Raw genomic sequence first — 16626 nt, 5'->3', positions numbered from 1 at the left:
GGCTTCTCTCCCGTGCCCCCTCTGTAACCTTTCCCTAACATCCCTCTCTCTGGCTTGTCACAACCACCACCACGACCGACATGACGGCGCTAATAGGTGCCACTCGCGAACATCACTTGCCCCAACATTCTGTTAATGGCTACACGGGGGTGATCTTTGTTTGTGTGGGGAACGGTGGTGCAGTGGTTAGTGCATTGTGCTATGAACCTGGCCACCCGGGTAGATTTTCGCTCACGGCCAACACCAGTGGCGATTGTCTGAACCGCCACTGGAGAGACAAAGGCGGTCGGGCGTGGTGCTGGCCACCCACCCAATCGTGCGCCGTGCCAGCCTTCATAGGTGCTCACAAACAAAACTTGCCCCAACTGTTTGTTAAGGCTATACCGGGGACCTTGTGGCCAACTGGGCCCCTAAGCATCGCACATACTGCGAACTCCCTAATTGTACCCCTGTGTATAAACCCTTTATCCCCCAAGGGTTATGTTCTTGAAAACGCTCACGAATGCCGAATTCGTGAATGTAGAAACCTTGTTCAACGGTAAAAATGGGGTTACGTTCCTGGTACAAGTTAACATAGGGGGGAAATTGTAAATGTTTAATAATAACTACAATAAATATATTATACATAAGGAACAACGTATTTTTTATTCTTGGTTATGATGATGATTTGACGACGATGGAGGTGGTGGTAATGGTTGTGCATTCAGGTGGATCGCTCCTCAAGAGATGGAATAAGAGAGGAAAGTGCAGACGCACTTTTATCTCTCATTGGACGCTTGAGAGCCACGATTAAGGATAGAGGACCTTCAGGATGCCGAGTGTGATCTGGAAATGAATTCCAGACTGAATCGGGAGGTAGCCAAACGATTGGAATATTGGGGCGATACCGTCTCAAGTGCGGAGTGTGACCATGAGACATTTCGGGAGACAGCAGAGGGGGGAGAGAAAGAGAGTTGTATCATCGAGCCTTTTTAAGTGAGTTCCAGCATCTTGTGGCCTTCTACAACGGCATTATTCCTCCTCCGCAGAAGTGGTCGCTGAGCAGCTGCCCTGTGTGCCGAGCCATGCACGCAGCATGGCGCCCCTGGGCTGAGTGACCACGCCGCACAAGTTCCACTGCTTGAGCCTAGACGTCTAAAGTTCAGCATTGGACTTGATGAGACCAAGATCTCTGATCAAGTCGTTTTAGGTATTTTTGGTTGGGGTAGTATGGGTTTCTCTCCTCAGCTCCACCTCTGAAAGTGTCATCTGGATCTACGTCTTCCTCGCTCTCTGACTTGCTTCCCTCTTCTAAAGATGGTTGCTCACTCTCCGGAGGAGTGGCTATGGGGAGCTCATGGCAGTGTGGCAATGGGGCGATGGATGAAGGAAGGTCCGGATACATCATATCAGGTGCATTCTTGCCAGTCCGACGTTTGGAAGGGTCCATCATGCAGAAGTTGCAGTTGCTTGAGTGGTCAGTGGATTCCCGCCAAATTCTTGGGATAGCAAACTTAATGGCTCTCTTTTCACCTCTATACCATCCTACAAAAATATTTATTTCACTCATGACTAATGTGTAAAAGATTTTCGCAACATTTATCATATATGATATATTTTTTCAATAACATTGAAAATTGTAAAACATTTAAAAATAAAAAAGAGACATAGCAAAATGTATCTGCCGGATGCTTGCAGCCTCTTGATGCCATCTCAGAAAAATGTAGATATGTATACACTTCGGCAGCTGGAACTAAACTGAACTGGTGGGCTTAAGGCCCCTGTATTTATACTAATATTTATATTACTGGAAAGTTCTAGAATGTTTTAGAAGTTACTCCAAGTTTATTCAGCACTGAATCTATCTGGAATGTTCTGGAAAATAGGTACATTTAGAAATATCACTGTCCTGGCCACAAAAGCAAAGTTTATGGGGAATAATAGTCATTTTCTGTGCTTTTGAGGCACAAGCAATTCAGAAATAAGACTTACTACCCAGGAACAAAAACTAATTGTTACACAGTGTAATCTACCAGCTATAATACACCCCTTATATGTCTTGCATCATTTATAGTCAGTCGTAAAAACTTTCAAAACTCAGATTTTGTACAATTGCATTTATTTTGTAAGAGAATGTAAAAATCACATTATACTCTTAGTTTAACTGTAGCTAAAATACCCAACAGCCATTAAACTGCTATAACTCACAACAATCAGACCAGTCCCATAGACATCATGCAGCAACATAAAAACGCAGCCAACCTTATCGCTAACAAAAGCGATACAATTATAAACTATACGTAACGTAAAACAATACGTAAAATATTGCATATATCTCCATTTAGCCTCGTATAATGTCATACTTAATAAAAAAAACACATTTGTTTAAAGGCTTATTTCACAAGTGGAAAGCATAGCAAATATCTCCTTCTGTGTGCATCAGTATCCCATATGGCAAATTCAACTTAAAATTATTAATGCTTAAGAAGCTCAGTTTCACGAAAGATAGAATGCTTCCACCTGGTTACCGTTTGATTGTGAGGTCATGGGGATACATTGGTTGTCCACGACTCTCGTGCTTTGTGTCTCATTTTCCATGACAATTCCAGGGGCTGCACTGGAGAACAAAAACATTGGGACACAAGTGTTGCTTGTAGACAAATGGCTTTAGAGATGTTACTGGAATTACAATACGTCTATATCAACTTCTGAGAGGACTACTGTGGAGATGGAGGTGGATGTGCATAGCTCATGTGCAGGAGTGAGATGGATTGGTCGCATTGCAAGGACCATGACGAATGGCAACGGAGATGCCTTCATCCAGCAGTGGATAGATAAGGGCAGAGAACATCAATGTTTATAAACAATGTGGTTATGGAGGCTCATATGCAGATACCGAATTACTTTTCATAGTTAACCAGGCTGATACCCATAAGACACCTCAACACCATAACACAGGGCTGCCCCTTTCTTTGGTTCCAATACATTAACATTAGCTGCCCTGCCCATCTCTAAACCTTTATAAACAGCCTGCCTCAGCAGCTTTCCCCCTCTTTTTTTCTCCTGATGACAATTGCTTGTGTTGCGATCGAAACGTCGTGATAATTTTTATTCACTTTATTTAAATTTTTATTCGTATTTTCTTATTATTTTTTCTACCTACGTGACTTTACCGTAATAGCCATAGAAAATGAATTCCTGCATTCACGGAAGTTTGAAGTCAAAATTTAAATGGAGATCATTCTCGGTCACATGCATGCTCGTGCACTGTGCAGACATTGTTATCCATATGCATTAACCTTCTCATAGAAAATGACCTAACTGCTACTGAGCTTTTGTTGTCCAATGTAACCACGTAGCCAGGGCTGCTGCCCTCTCCCAGCTGAAGGAGGTTAACGGTCATCGTAATAAGCCCTTGGAATTACCCCAGCCACCAAAATACATGACCTAAAATGCAGTGGTTGTGAATACTCACATTACTTCCAATATTTCTAATAAGATTATGAATGACAAAAACAGTATTAGCATTTCAGCATTATGAATATCTGCAACAGTAACAATAAGTCGGTTTTACTTGAACGTCCTTCATTTAAACTCTTGACCAATTGTTTAGTATTGTATGAAACCTGACTCTACACAACAGTAACATCTATATACAGGACAGTAACCTACTTTCTGTACAGTAAACCCTTGCGATGTGCGAGTTCTGGATTCGCGAGTTTTGCATATTCACGAGTTACTAAATGTATACTAATTCCCTATTCGCTACCCGCCGGACTCTAGTGTACGCGAGTGTACGGAGTGCTGACAGACCACCCACGTCGGTGTGGGTGGTCTGCAAGCACGCAGAATGTTACTATAGTACAGTACTGTACATGTTACGCTAGAAACTGTCTGCAAAGATTAAGCACAACTCCTCTGCTGCCTGCTGAGTTCTCAGTGTCACAGTAATCCTGCTCTTGTACATTTTTACTTTATATATACTTAGTCGACTCGTTTATATATTTTGTTATGAGTCGACTGTGAAGTCCATTAAAAAGAACGTGATTGCAATCAGGGAAAGTGTTTGCGGTTAGCGCTCCCTAGTGCTAAAATGATAACTGTGTGGGCGTTGTTATCAAACACTTGGATCTCCCGAGGAGTTATCCTCCTGAATTCCTCACCATCACCACCACCTCCATCATCGTCAAAATCATCATAAAAAGTTATTAAAGTGTTCTTTATAATGTATTATTTATTGTAGCCATTGTTATTAAACATTTACCATTTCCCCCCTATGTCCACTCGTACCAGGAACGTAACCCCATTTTTCCCAAATGAGCAAGGTTTATGCATGCGCGGATTCTGCAGCGTTTTCAAGAACCTTACCCTCACAGATAGAGTTTACTCTACTAACCTAGGAAGCACAACACATTAACTCAATGAGATCAACCAACCCTACCTTCCAGTCCCTGGTGAACTAAATAACACCACCACACCCACAAGACAGGGTGTCAGTGGGTGATTTTATAACGTTTTAATAGTGTCAGCATCACAATAGCAGCTAAGGGTATGACTAAACAGTTTACCAGTTCCAGGTTCCCCTAAATACTGACCCGTCAGTTTCCTCCAAGAAATGGATGAGAATGTTATCGAGGCAGCATTCCGTTGATACATCACATAGGTCCACACATTCTGCTGGATAAACATAACTGCATTACCGACCCATTGCTGGCTCCGTGACCCTTGCCCAGCTTTGGCGTGCCCTTTTAACTTGACCTTGCAGGTAATTACTATTGACAAGGAGGCATTCGCCAAGACGGATATGAAGCGGTGATGCTTCGGCCATTTTCCAGTATAACATGGAAAAAACAGCCAACAGAGGGCAAAATTAACAAAGATGTATGGTGAACTTTATGATGGGAATCAGGGTCTACATTTCTTGAAAACAACCTGCACATTGATTACATTAATATCTCAACAGCTTTTTATCACGTTGTCACGCTATTACAAGAAACCCCCACTATATTTTGACGATATCTGCGTTGTTTTTCCGATACGTGGCTGCTTAGGGAACACATTTCCTTACAAGTGTAATGTTTCGCATGAAAGATTGTGCAATGATGAGGAGCTGTCAAATGATCTGGTACAGCTGGAACGAGCTGAGGAAGAGGCCAATGAAACGATACCACCATGAACATTGACCAGTGCCATTTACTGCTACACGAAGCTGTACCAGCAGCAGCAGAAGATAAATGATATCCAGCTGTCTTTGGACAGACTTGTTCACCGTTCTGCAATCGAGCCAGATGGTCCGGAGAAGAGCCCAGAGGAGAGGCAGCTTCCTTTCTGGTGGACATTCCCGTGGCTCCAGCTTCATCATCAGATGAATAGGCCGGTGAACCTGCCCCTTCATCTGCAAAACTCTACCACTGCTGCCCATCGATCAGCAAGCTTCTTAACCATATCTTGCAAGTTTTACCTAGTTATTTGTATTATTTATTAGTTAATATGTATATTAACCTATAATCATATGCATTTGTGTGCACTTCACGACATTTAGTCACGTATTTCTCTCCCAAAATTGTCAGCTCGGAACACAACCCGCCATTTCAAAATTACGTCGATGGGAAATGAGTCCGCTTTAAGTAATTTCGAGTTGAGTAGCATTTCCCAGGAACGCAACCCTTATATATAGCAGGGGGATTCCTGTATTCATCAAAACTAGTTGTGATGTCTGATAAGTTCCAGTCTTTATGTGCCATGAGGGCAGAGTTGAAGGCTTGCTGACAGCTCGGTTTGAAAAAACATGCGATTGTTGGGAATTCCCAAACACATCCTTCACAAGCCCTCTCTTTAGACATATGCCCCGACATCACTAGTATATGCCATGAACATTTAAACTCGGTCCCAAGATCTCCTGCATCCAATTTTCCCATTTTTGATTGAACCCAATGGTGTTTCTCTTTTTTTACATATGGTGGGATGCAAGACAAACATTATCTCTTATTCAGTACCACCCCATGGACTTTTTTCAAAAACTTTAGAGCATCACATTAGAAAGTCAAAAAGGATCAAAAATAACAAAGCACAGATTCTCTCACAAGCACACCGCAAGATTTGCATGGGGGTGACAGGCTTAGGATCCGGTGCCATTATCAAGTCAATGTCTTGACGCCCTCTAAAAGCCAAACAGGTATAGTGATACGTGTCAAAAGTTTTGAGATAGTAATGGGTCACTGCTCTAGTACATCCACTGCTCTGCCCTCTTAAAAGCCGCACACCACTGTTGCGGTCGTAGTGAAGTTGGGAGAACCATCATTGATGGTGCAGAGCTATCAGAGGCCAACACGTCCTACCTTGTGAGAAATCGAAAAACAGGAAATCATTAGATTGGCCAGCACACACACGATCAGAACCTTGGGCACCCAGGTCTTTTCCATTATTTGTACAAGAGAACGTCACGTGTTCATCTCTGCAATGTTAAAGTGCAAGGTCAATTAAGTTGGTTACATTTGTGAGTTGTATATAAATTGTGGTTGCCATAGTGAAGGGCACCTGCCGCAGGCTTCAGTTTGGTTTCACACAGTGTGAGCTGCTGTGCACATATGGGCCTAACAAATTCTAACTGTTATACTCAACGAGATCTTACTCTCCAATTTCATCAATGGGATATATGCGCAATGAGTCGTGTTTCACTTTATATTTCATTGAAGACAACTGGCAGGTATGGAGTGGCAGTCTGTGGTGGAGTGCAATGGGGTTGCGAATCTGTGAAAGACTGGTATCCCCGTTATGTAAGGAACACGTACAATAAGCCACCAAAAATATTAGCAGATTAGTACCAAATACCTTAAATATGGATTAATGCATCTGACAATTCCTGTGGGAGTATCGTTTTAAAATCTTGTACTCATGACTCCCCCAGTTACATTGAGGTGCTCAGTGACACGTGTGCATACCAAGTGCACCATGCACTCGATCCCCTAAAGCACAAGGCTTTATTATCCACCTGAACCAATCCCGAGTTCAAGTATCCCATCTCACGTCACAGTTGCTATTGCAACACAATTTAATTAATACATTGGTGCCTCAACTATTTATACATTCTAGCACTAAAATTAATTACGGTGCCCAATGACAACAGCGTCGAAGCTAATTTCCCCCATTCTTCAATACAGCTCAGTAGCGATCATTTAAGTCAGAGAGGTGATTGCCGACCACCGATATAAACCAGGGCATCAGAATTCCATTCTGAACCTTGACACACTCTTTCAGCCTCTAAAATATTCGACTGAAAAAGAGTGCACTCGTACTAACAACCGAGACCACTCATCTAAACATGAAAAAGATGCCAGAATATCACGCGTATAAAATGTTAACGCTACTGAAGAGCCAGTGAAATTACCAATGCCCTGGATGTTTATGAACAGCTGGAGCAACAACAATCATTACATCAACACAATTGATCACTTCACTGCAATTTGATGTTTGGGAGCAAAATGTGTCTGAGCCTATTGTACAGACACTAGTCAGTAATGTAAATATTTTAAGACTTCAGTATCAATTCCACAAAAAAAATCGAAGCCTGTGTCAAGTCTAATAATGTCAACTTAACACGTAGGCTTTCGCAACCAATATTATCCATAAGAGGTTTTTGCCTTAGATCGTGTAAATATAAGTGTTGTTAAACCCGCCACCACCCAACTCAGCCAATACCTACTATAATCACCCAGGAATGTCTGTCCTTAATGCTCGTGACGTCACTCCACATCGACCAGCCCCCCTCGTTAATATTCATGAGCAGTTGACATCCTCCAAATGGACACCCCCCCCATTCATAATAATTAGCGGCTGACGTCACTCCACATGTTTGTCCAAGGCGCCTACTCCCCCCCCCCTCCACGGCGTCAACTCACAACCCTCACTACAAAGGCAGAACCCACACGTCACGCGATCTCCGTAACGCTATTGAGACATCAAAGTAAAAAGGACATCATGATGAACAAGGGATTATAACCTTAAAATGAAATAGGTCTGTGTCACCGCACCCTTACAAATTGCACACACGTTAATGCAATGAATAGCACGTCGCGGTCTGCTTATCACTAGCAAGTATCAGATTTACTGCAATACACCCGTCCTTAAGACGGGCAAAAGGCTAGTTTGTACAGTTTGTCACACCGGTGTGTTGGAGAGTAAACCCACAATATTTACAATTCAAGTACAAAGTTTTGCCGGTAATTACAACCAGCCTCATCAAGCGACAGCCAGAATTGTGGCTCGACTCTCCAACACATCGGTGTGCTGAACTAGTAACTAATTTGCACGTTTTGTTTACGAGACAAACCTTACTAATGGCCTGTGTCTGGTGGTGGTGGCTGGTTTAACGACACATTAATATTTACGCGATCTAACCCAAAATAACCTCTATTATGGAAGTCTAATGATCCTTGTACAATGCCGGATTCTGCAATTTGAGGGAGACTTTCAACCGATACAAGCTTCCACTCAACCAATAACAACTCTACACGGTGTCTCCGTATCTACCTTACACAATTTGTGGTGTCACAATGTATTATTTGACATTTTGACAGAGTAAAAAAAAGAATGTGAAATTTTCATGAATTGATGGTTGATAAACATGCCATTAATGCTGCAGTTTCATGTGGGGTGATTTAATGCCTGCATACTTCATTTATCTTGTAGAATTTTTATAAACCTTAAATTTCATGTATATGCCACTGCTGGATGGAAATGTGTTGTGAAGATTCAGTTAAGACAATTTCTCTAATGCATGCCATTAAATTGAAACTGACAATACATTGTAGGCCACTAGTTTTGTCTTCACGTTGCTATTGTGTTATAAAAAATGTATAGAACAGTATTTTGTCTGACATGCATTCTTAAAAACAAGTTTTACTCAATTGAAGTTACAAATAAACAATGAAGGCCATCATTAAGGATATGTAATCACCATAAATACCTGATATAAATGGCATTAATTGTATTTAAATAACTTAGAGTATTTTCAATATTTCAGATGAACACAACGTTGTCTACTATCTAACCGTAAGCAAAACAAAAAACGATGTTAGTTGACATGTAGTATGTGTGTATTTTTTAATAGTGAGCGATTGCCAAGCAGACTGGCTGGGGTAACTCCTGTCTCGACTCAGCGCTGCGTCACCATGGCACTAGCAAAATTTTGTACAATTTACTACGACAAGAAACATATTACAATTGGAAAGAGAGAGATATCTTCAATGACCTTTCGTAGAAATATTTTTTAAAAATACAAAAAATATATTTTTGAAATGATTAAAGTCAGTTTCATATCACCATGAAATTCGTGAAAATCGCTTTCCAACATTTCTATGAAATGAAACCCCCTTGTGGTGTCTGTGCTCACTCTGAGGTACGCCTGGATGAGTGTAGAGATTGAATGGCAGCCCAAGGAGATAATACATGTGAAGATAACCACTGTGCAGCAGATGGAGCAACGAGGTCAGTTCCTAATGAGCGAGATGGAACCATCGCTTAGCAGAATGGCAGCAGCTTGAGACTGCATTCACCAGATGGAGACACTACAGCTGATGCTTATATCAGAAGAGCTGACAGTGATAAGATAATGATGGTAGATGAGGAGCTAATGGCATTGAGGTGAAATAAATTAATGATGACAATTTAATTCCTGCTGCCGACCCCATAACAAATCGCTGCTCATGCTGCCACAAGCCCTGAGGTCTGGCACACTACACGATCAGACTGTGACGAATTCATCCTATTTTAAAATTCATTCGATATCCTGCATTTAGTTTTGTCGACTAAAGTGGTTATGCGCATGGGTAATTGCATGATAATTCTGCTCACCTATAGTCACAATCAGCACCCACGACATTAATGTGGAGCGGTGCGATTTCGCTGGAAGGACATTGGTTTTATGACTCATCACAGTAACATCATTCCACCATCGTAATGCCCTGCCGATGTGAACGATTCCTGTGGATTAAAAATAGGGACAAAATATTCCAAGCGAGGCATTGCACTTCTAATATGGCTGACACCAGCGTGCCTCCTGATTTTGCCATGAAATTATATGAAGAAATAAAAAAAACATCAGTGAGAAATTAGATGATAATGCGAGTACAAAGTACTTCCTCATTCCAGGTTTAAACAGGTCTGGTTTACACGCGGCACGTTCACAGAACGGTCTCTCACGCAGCCACCGAAATTATTTGCAATTACCACAACACAATAGGGTATCCAGGACATTGCAATCGTTTTACTTGAGTCTAAAAGTTAACGTAATTATAAAAAGTGTTGTTTTTAAATCTGCTGTGTTTGAGTCCAAACAGTGTTTGTTTATCATTTACTTGTATTTGATAAAATCAGTAACAAAAAATCCCAAATGAAGATACCTCTTTGGCTAATATGTACAGCCTTATAATCTTTGGTTTAAAATTAAAATGAGTGAACCACTATCCATATCATAAGTGAAGACAAAGGATTACAGAGTATTACTCAAAATAGTTCAATTTAGTTGAAGGCTAGTTTAGCTCAACTACATAATCGCAAACCACACGCAAGACATTTAAGACCTTAGGCAGGTTTTACGAGACAGCATGTGGAACGTTGTTGCACTTGAAATGTGCCGTGCCGTGAACGCAGCCTTATGATCAGTATACCGATTTCTGTGCCCTCAACAATAAACGCATCTACCATGTGATCACTGCCTTCGAAGGCCTACTGGATAATGCGTGTTTTACATTTCAATGCACGTTTAAAAAAACGTTTGGATTCAGTGGTTTGGACAATGCCTCGCTGTTTAAGGGGGTATATTGTGAAACAATAACCTTTGGATAGCGCTTATCGAATGCTCCCGAAACATGTTGCCAAAATAAAAATCTTGGGCGAGCAATGACTAGTGACAATGTAAATTGTATTTGAGCTTTGTATTTAAATATTCTTTGGGTCTTTCGGTAAAGCCACATAGATAGAAAAATAATAAAAAATATCACAACGTTTCGATCGAAACACAAGCAATCGTCATAAAACTTTTTAAAAATAAATTTTATATCTACGTGGCTTTACCGAAAGACCCAAAGAATATGAATTCCTGCAGTCACAAAAGCTTTAAATCAAGATCTGTATTTCAACTTTGCAAATAAATGCTGGGATTAATGTAACAAGAATGAACTGTATTCCTTTTATATAATTTCCCCATTACCCTTCGAATTGTACAGCTGTTCGATTCACTTCATTAAGCTGTGTCATTAAAACCATGCATAGGTGTATGGACACACATAAAACAATTGACATGTGAATTCCCTTAACGCAAGCGATGACAAATAGAACCGGAAGGTCTGTTTGGATGCATGGTTGGTCTCTGGTTACTACAGCGAACTGACATGAGTGATGACAGAATGAGCAAAGAGAAATTCACGACTTACTTCAGCACCGACGCACTGTACAGGGAGAGGCAAACACTGGGATGATGCGTACATCCGTTGCCTGAGTTACGGCGCGTATGACGTTCATGCAGAGGCCAAGAGTCTCCCGCGTCACCTGTGTGCACGTGCGCACCACTCCCCACCGGAGCAAGCGTCGCATGCGGTTCAGCCCGAAAAGACACTCGCACTCTGGTCGTGTAAGAAGCTCGGCGCGTAACGACGCTTGCACCCTAGTCGTGCGTGAGGCGGGTGCTGTTGTCCCGTTTGGGGGGCGGTGGCGGCGCCGCTGCTCGGCGCAACGTGGCGTACCTCGAGACACCGGGAGAGACCGACGGGCTGTCGGGCTCCCTCAGGAGCTCCGGCGGTGGCGGCGGCAGGGTCGTGTCATCCGGCCCATGCATGGGCGAGCCCACGTGCTGCTTCAGGGACTTGCGCTTTAAGGTGCGATTGAGATCGGCGATGAAACTGGCCTGCGCCAGACCACCCGGCCGGCTCGGAGAGCTCGATGGCGAGGCGGCCGAGAGGGCGCTGGGACTACCCGGGGCTCCTGGGTTGGATGCATCAAGGGCTTCCGCCACGAGCACTGGTGGAGAGCCCGGGGCATCTGCCTGTCCAGAGAGCCGTGTGCTGTCGCTGCGTTTGGGCAGCGTGGGCGGTGCCACTTTTTTCTGTGAAAAAGCTGCCTTGGTAGAGGAGGGTTTGGGCGGGGACGGAGCTGGTCCCTCGTGACTGGAGGGGGCGGCTTGTTTGCGGAGAGGACTTTCTTGACCGCAGGCCACTTTGGAGGCCTGAGGCATGTGCACGGGTGGTGGCTTGGGCATTGTTGCTGGGGGCCCTGAGGGCTGCTTTGCATGAAGAGGCAGCTCTGGAGGGGGGGGTAAGCAATCTACGTTCATAAATGGCGGTGGAGGAAAGTCTGCCTCCTCTGGAGGTGGAGGGGGCGGCAGCTCAGGAGACGTCACAGCAGACTTGAGCTTGCTCCCAGGTGGTGGGAAGACGATAGGAATATTCCTTGCTGCAAAGTTCAACTTCCCAGGCTTGGCCTGTGTGGAGGGAGCACTGCTCATTGACGTTTGCTCGGTGTCGGTCACATCCATTCTCTCCCCTACAGATGCCACGCCCGCTCTTGATTCCTTGACACTAGAATTCCGTTGTGGGGTAGGAGGCGGCCTCTTGCCAGAGCGCGGTGAAGCCCCATGCGAGGGTGAACTGGGCACTCTCTCCCCAGGGATGCTAGTGGGAAGCAGGTGATGTGGGATTTGTTTAGGAGGGGGCAGTGGAGGGGGAAAGGGTAGGAAGCCCTTTTGTGTGTCAGAAGCCAGAGGCGGAGGTGGAAAATCCTCATCTGGTCTTGGTGGGCTAAGTGGAAACGTGGAATGGTTGTTGCTGACTGGAGTGGGAAATCGAGCACTGAGGCCAAGCTGTGAGTGTGCTGCCAGAGGGTAGGCATTAGCAGGTGGAGGAGGTGGGGGTGGAGGAGGTGGGGCCTGGCATGCAGACATCTGCACTAGTGGCTGTGTTTTGCAGGCTTTGACTGCAGGCTGAGTTACCGCGGGAAACGGTGGCAGTTGAGGAGGGATTGGTTGTGTAGACAATGCATGGCCTGGCAGTGCCACAGGAGGTATGTGGGAGGTATTCACAGCCGATGTGGACAGTTTAACAGAGTAGTTAATCACCTGGGCAGGAGCAGCAAGTTTCACTGGTGGCTGAGACAATGTTGGCATAGATGGAGGTGGTGGGGGTAGAGGCATCGCCTGAACTCCTGGCAGCTTAGTGAAGCTCGCTGGCAGTGGAGGGGGAGGTGGTGGTAAAGGTCCCATCAACAGATGTAGAGAGTCGGGGTGGGTGGGTGGGAGAACTGAAGGGATGCTACAGTTTTGAAAAGGAGGTTTCAATCCTGACAGAGGGGGAGGTGGAATGGCATTCGCCTTGCTGTCACCCTCAGCTTTTGCATGCCTCTCCTGTTAAGGAAACAAGGGGATAGGTTAGCATTCAGATACGTGTGTCCACGTTACATTATACGTAAAACCCAATTGTAGTTGAAAATGCCATGAACAGTCACAATTGCAGCAACTGATATGTGCCAATCTAATCATATACTAATTATTATGAATATTTATTACACTACAGCTATTCCAAAATCAGTGCTCGCCTAAGGAGTTTTAATTTGAGAGCAAATATTGATTCATAACTTGTAATATACAAGTACACACATAGGAATGTTACACGAAAAAGATAATTAAACATTAAAATGCTTGCAATATATTGAGCAAACTACGACAAAGCCTTTTTAACTCACAACTAAGTTTCAGCTCAAGAGACATTGATGAGCAGCAGCAAGCCAAGGGCCTTACACACACACACAGGACCTACAGCAACGTCTCACAGAGTTGGATTCGGGTAAGCCAGAAATTTTACCAAAACAATGGAGACCTTTTTAAATATTCCAATTATCTAAGCTGCAATGCAACGAGATAAGGTGCAACGCCCGATGTATATATTGTGTAGGAAATCTCAGGTGTGCTTATTAAGACCAGGAAGTGTAAAAGCACTATCCCTAATCATTGTTGGAGAGTAAATACAGCTGACATGCTGGAGCCATTCGAGCTGTATATACAGTTATCTATATAAAAGCACTGGCCACACATTTGCGAGGAATATAACTCAAGTGAATTCCTCTCTGGCCTGGTCTCAATCACAACATCGACAATAATAATGACATAATAGTATCTTCTTGGTTCTTTCGGTAAAGTCACGTAGAAGGGAAGTAATAAAATAATAAAAATAAAACATAATAAAATAAAATAATTCTCACGACGTTTCGGCTACAACGCAAGCAGCCGTCTTCAGGTGAAGAATGAGACACTGCCAAGCTAGGAGCTTATATATAAGCTGGGTTGGAGGTGGAAGAAGAGCGCCTTAACAAAAATAATGTGCATATGAAGAGGAATTTAGCATATTCATGGGAAATGCGTAGGAGGTGGGCGGGGGGGTTTCAAAGTCATATTATGCCCATGCATTATGCAGGATCAGCAGCACCAAAGGGAGGGTGCATGGGGTAGCATTAACAAAGGAAAGGAATGTTAATAGTATGTAACTACATAAAAAACTAAAGTATAAACTGCATAGCATCATCAGTATACTTACTATACTCTAAAATAAGCTGAGTTACTAACAGTAAGTAATACATTACAATTCTACGTCGTAAAAATTATATAATATGCTTCCATCTAAACTATTCTTTTACATCACACGAGTATACACCGTACTATATACTGCCATAGACAAATCCAACATTAAATTAAATACTGTATTGCTATAAACCACCTTATACATTTTAATATAACACTATGTATTATTCTACCCACCCTAATGTGTATCACACTGCTATATGTTTACTATACAATTACGATACTATATATTACTTTGTACATTGTATTAAGCATATAAATGTTATACTATTTTGTTATTATACACTGTATCATTGACCGTCGTGTCAATGGGTGAGTCGTGGGGGGAAACTTGCAGCGGAGCAAAGAATCCATTCCCTGCGGAGAATACAATGCCAGTGAGTGGAACGTGGTCTGAAAGTCACCGTAAACGTGAACACAATCAGTTAAGATCCGAAATAGTTTATTACGTCCTTCCAATGATTGCTAAGCCAGAATCCATCTTCTCGGTTGAAATTGTCTCTGTGTTTGTATATGTGGATCGCCTCATGAACGAATCTCTCATGATAGCCAGATGGCTTGCAGAGAACCTCTGTCTTGGAGAAGTCAATGTCATGTGAGCCCAATGAATTGTAACAGTGATCTGCCACGGCTGAGGTGTTTGTCCTACCGTGTTTCAGGTCTGTTTTATGTTCACGGATGCGGTCCGAGACATGTCGTTTGGTTTCCCCAATGTAACTGCTACCACAGAGACAACTTAGTTTGTAGACGCCAGGGTACTGTATGTCTGGAACCACATCTTTTACAGACGGGACCAGATCACGGATTTTATGTACTGTGTTGAATTGGACCTGGATCATGTGTTTAATCAGGATTTTGGAGATCTTTTTTGTGACCCCAGCAATGTAGGGTAAGGTGATGGTCTTGAAAGGCTCCTCAACAGGATCCTTCTTGATGGTTGCAGTGAAGGATCCTGTTGAGGAGCCTTTCAAGACCATCACCTTACCCTACATTGCTGGGGTCACACAAAAGATCTCCAAAATCCTGATTAAACACAAGATACAGGTCCGATTCAACACAGTACATAAAATCCGTGATCTGGTCCCGTCTGTAAAAGATGTGGTTCCAGACATACAGTACCCTGGCGTCTACAAACTAAGTTGCCTCTGTGGTAGCAGTTACATTGGAGAAACCAAACGACATGTCTCGGACCGCATCCGTGAACATAAAGCAGACCTGAAACACGGTAGAACAAACACCTCAGCCGTGGCAGATCACTGTTACAACTCAGTGGGCTCACATGACATTGACTTCTCCAAGACAGAGGTTCTCTGCAAGCCATCTGGCTATCATGAGAGATTCGTTCATGAGGCGATCCACATATACAAACACAGAGACAATTTCAACCGAGAAGATGGATTCTGGCTTAGCAATCATTGGAAGGACGTAATAAACCATTTCGGATCTTAACTGATTGTGTTCACGTTTACGGTGACTTTCAGACCACGTTCCACTCACTGGCATTGTATTCTCTACAGGGAATGTATTCTTTGCTCCGCTGCAAGTTTCCCCCCACGACTCACCCATTGACACGACGGTCAATGGTACAGTGTATAATAACAAATAGTATAACATTTATATGCTTAATACAATGTACAAAGTAATATATAGTATCGTAATTGTATAGTAAACATATAGCAGTGTGATACACATTAGGGTGGGTAGAATAATACATAGTGTTATATTAAAATGTATAAGGTATAGGGTGGTTTATAGCAATACAGTATATAATTTAATGTTGGGTTTGTCTATGGCAGTATATAGTACGGTGTATACTCGTGTGATGTAAAAGAATAAAGTTTAGATGGAAGCATATTATATAATTTTTACGACGTAGAATTGTAATGTATTACTTACTGTTAGTAACTCAGCTTACTTTAGAGTATAGTAAGTATACTGATGATGCTATGCAGTTTATACTTTAGTTTTTAATGTGGTTTATACTTTAGTTTTCTACGTGGTTGTTTAGTAACTGCAGCTACATA

At 42.8% G+C, this 16626-nt stretch overlaps 1 protein-coding gene across 2 annotated transcripts in view; it reads right to left on the bottom strand.

Moving 5' to 3' along the window:
* Window positions 1-2081: 2081 nt before the first annotated feature.
* RAPH1 (Ras association (RalGDS/AF-6) and pleckstrin homology domains 1) overlaps window positions 2082-16626 on the bottom strand; it is a 96114-nt gene continuing 81569 nt past the window's right edge. For both annotated transcript variants that reach the window (XM_061572837.1, XM_061572844.1), the window contains one exon: window positions 2082-13372. In XM_061572837.1, the coding sequence (XP_061428821.1) occupies window positions 11642-13372 (1731 nt within the window). In that variant the 3' untranslated portion in view covers window positions 2082-11641. The remainder of the gene's footprint in view (window positions 13373-16626) is intronic.

Source organism: Lethenteron reissneri, chromosome 7 (assembly GCF_015708825.2).
Source record: "Lethenteron reissneri isolate LAM-NWPU_2019-01 chromosome 7, ASM1570882v1, whole genome shotgun sequence".
In the NCBI taxonomy this organism is placed as follows: Eukaryota; Metazoa; Chordata; class Hyperoartia; order Petromyzontiformes; family Petromyzontidae; genus Lethenteron; species Lethenteron reissneri.
This window is presented reverse-complemented; position numbering and strand designations above follow the sequence as displayed.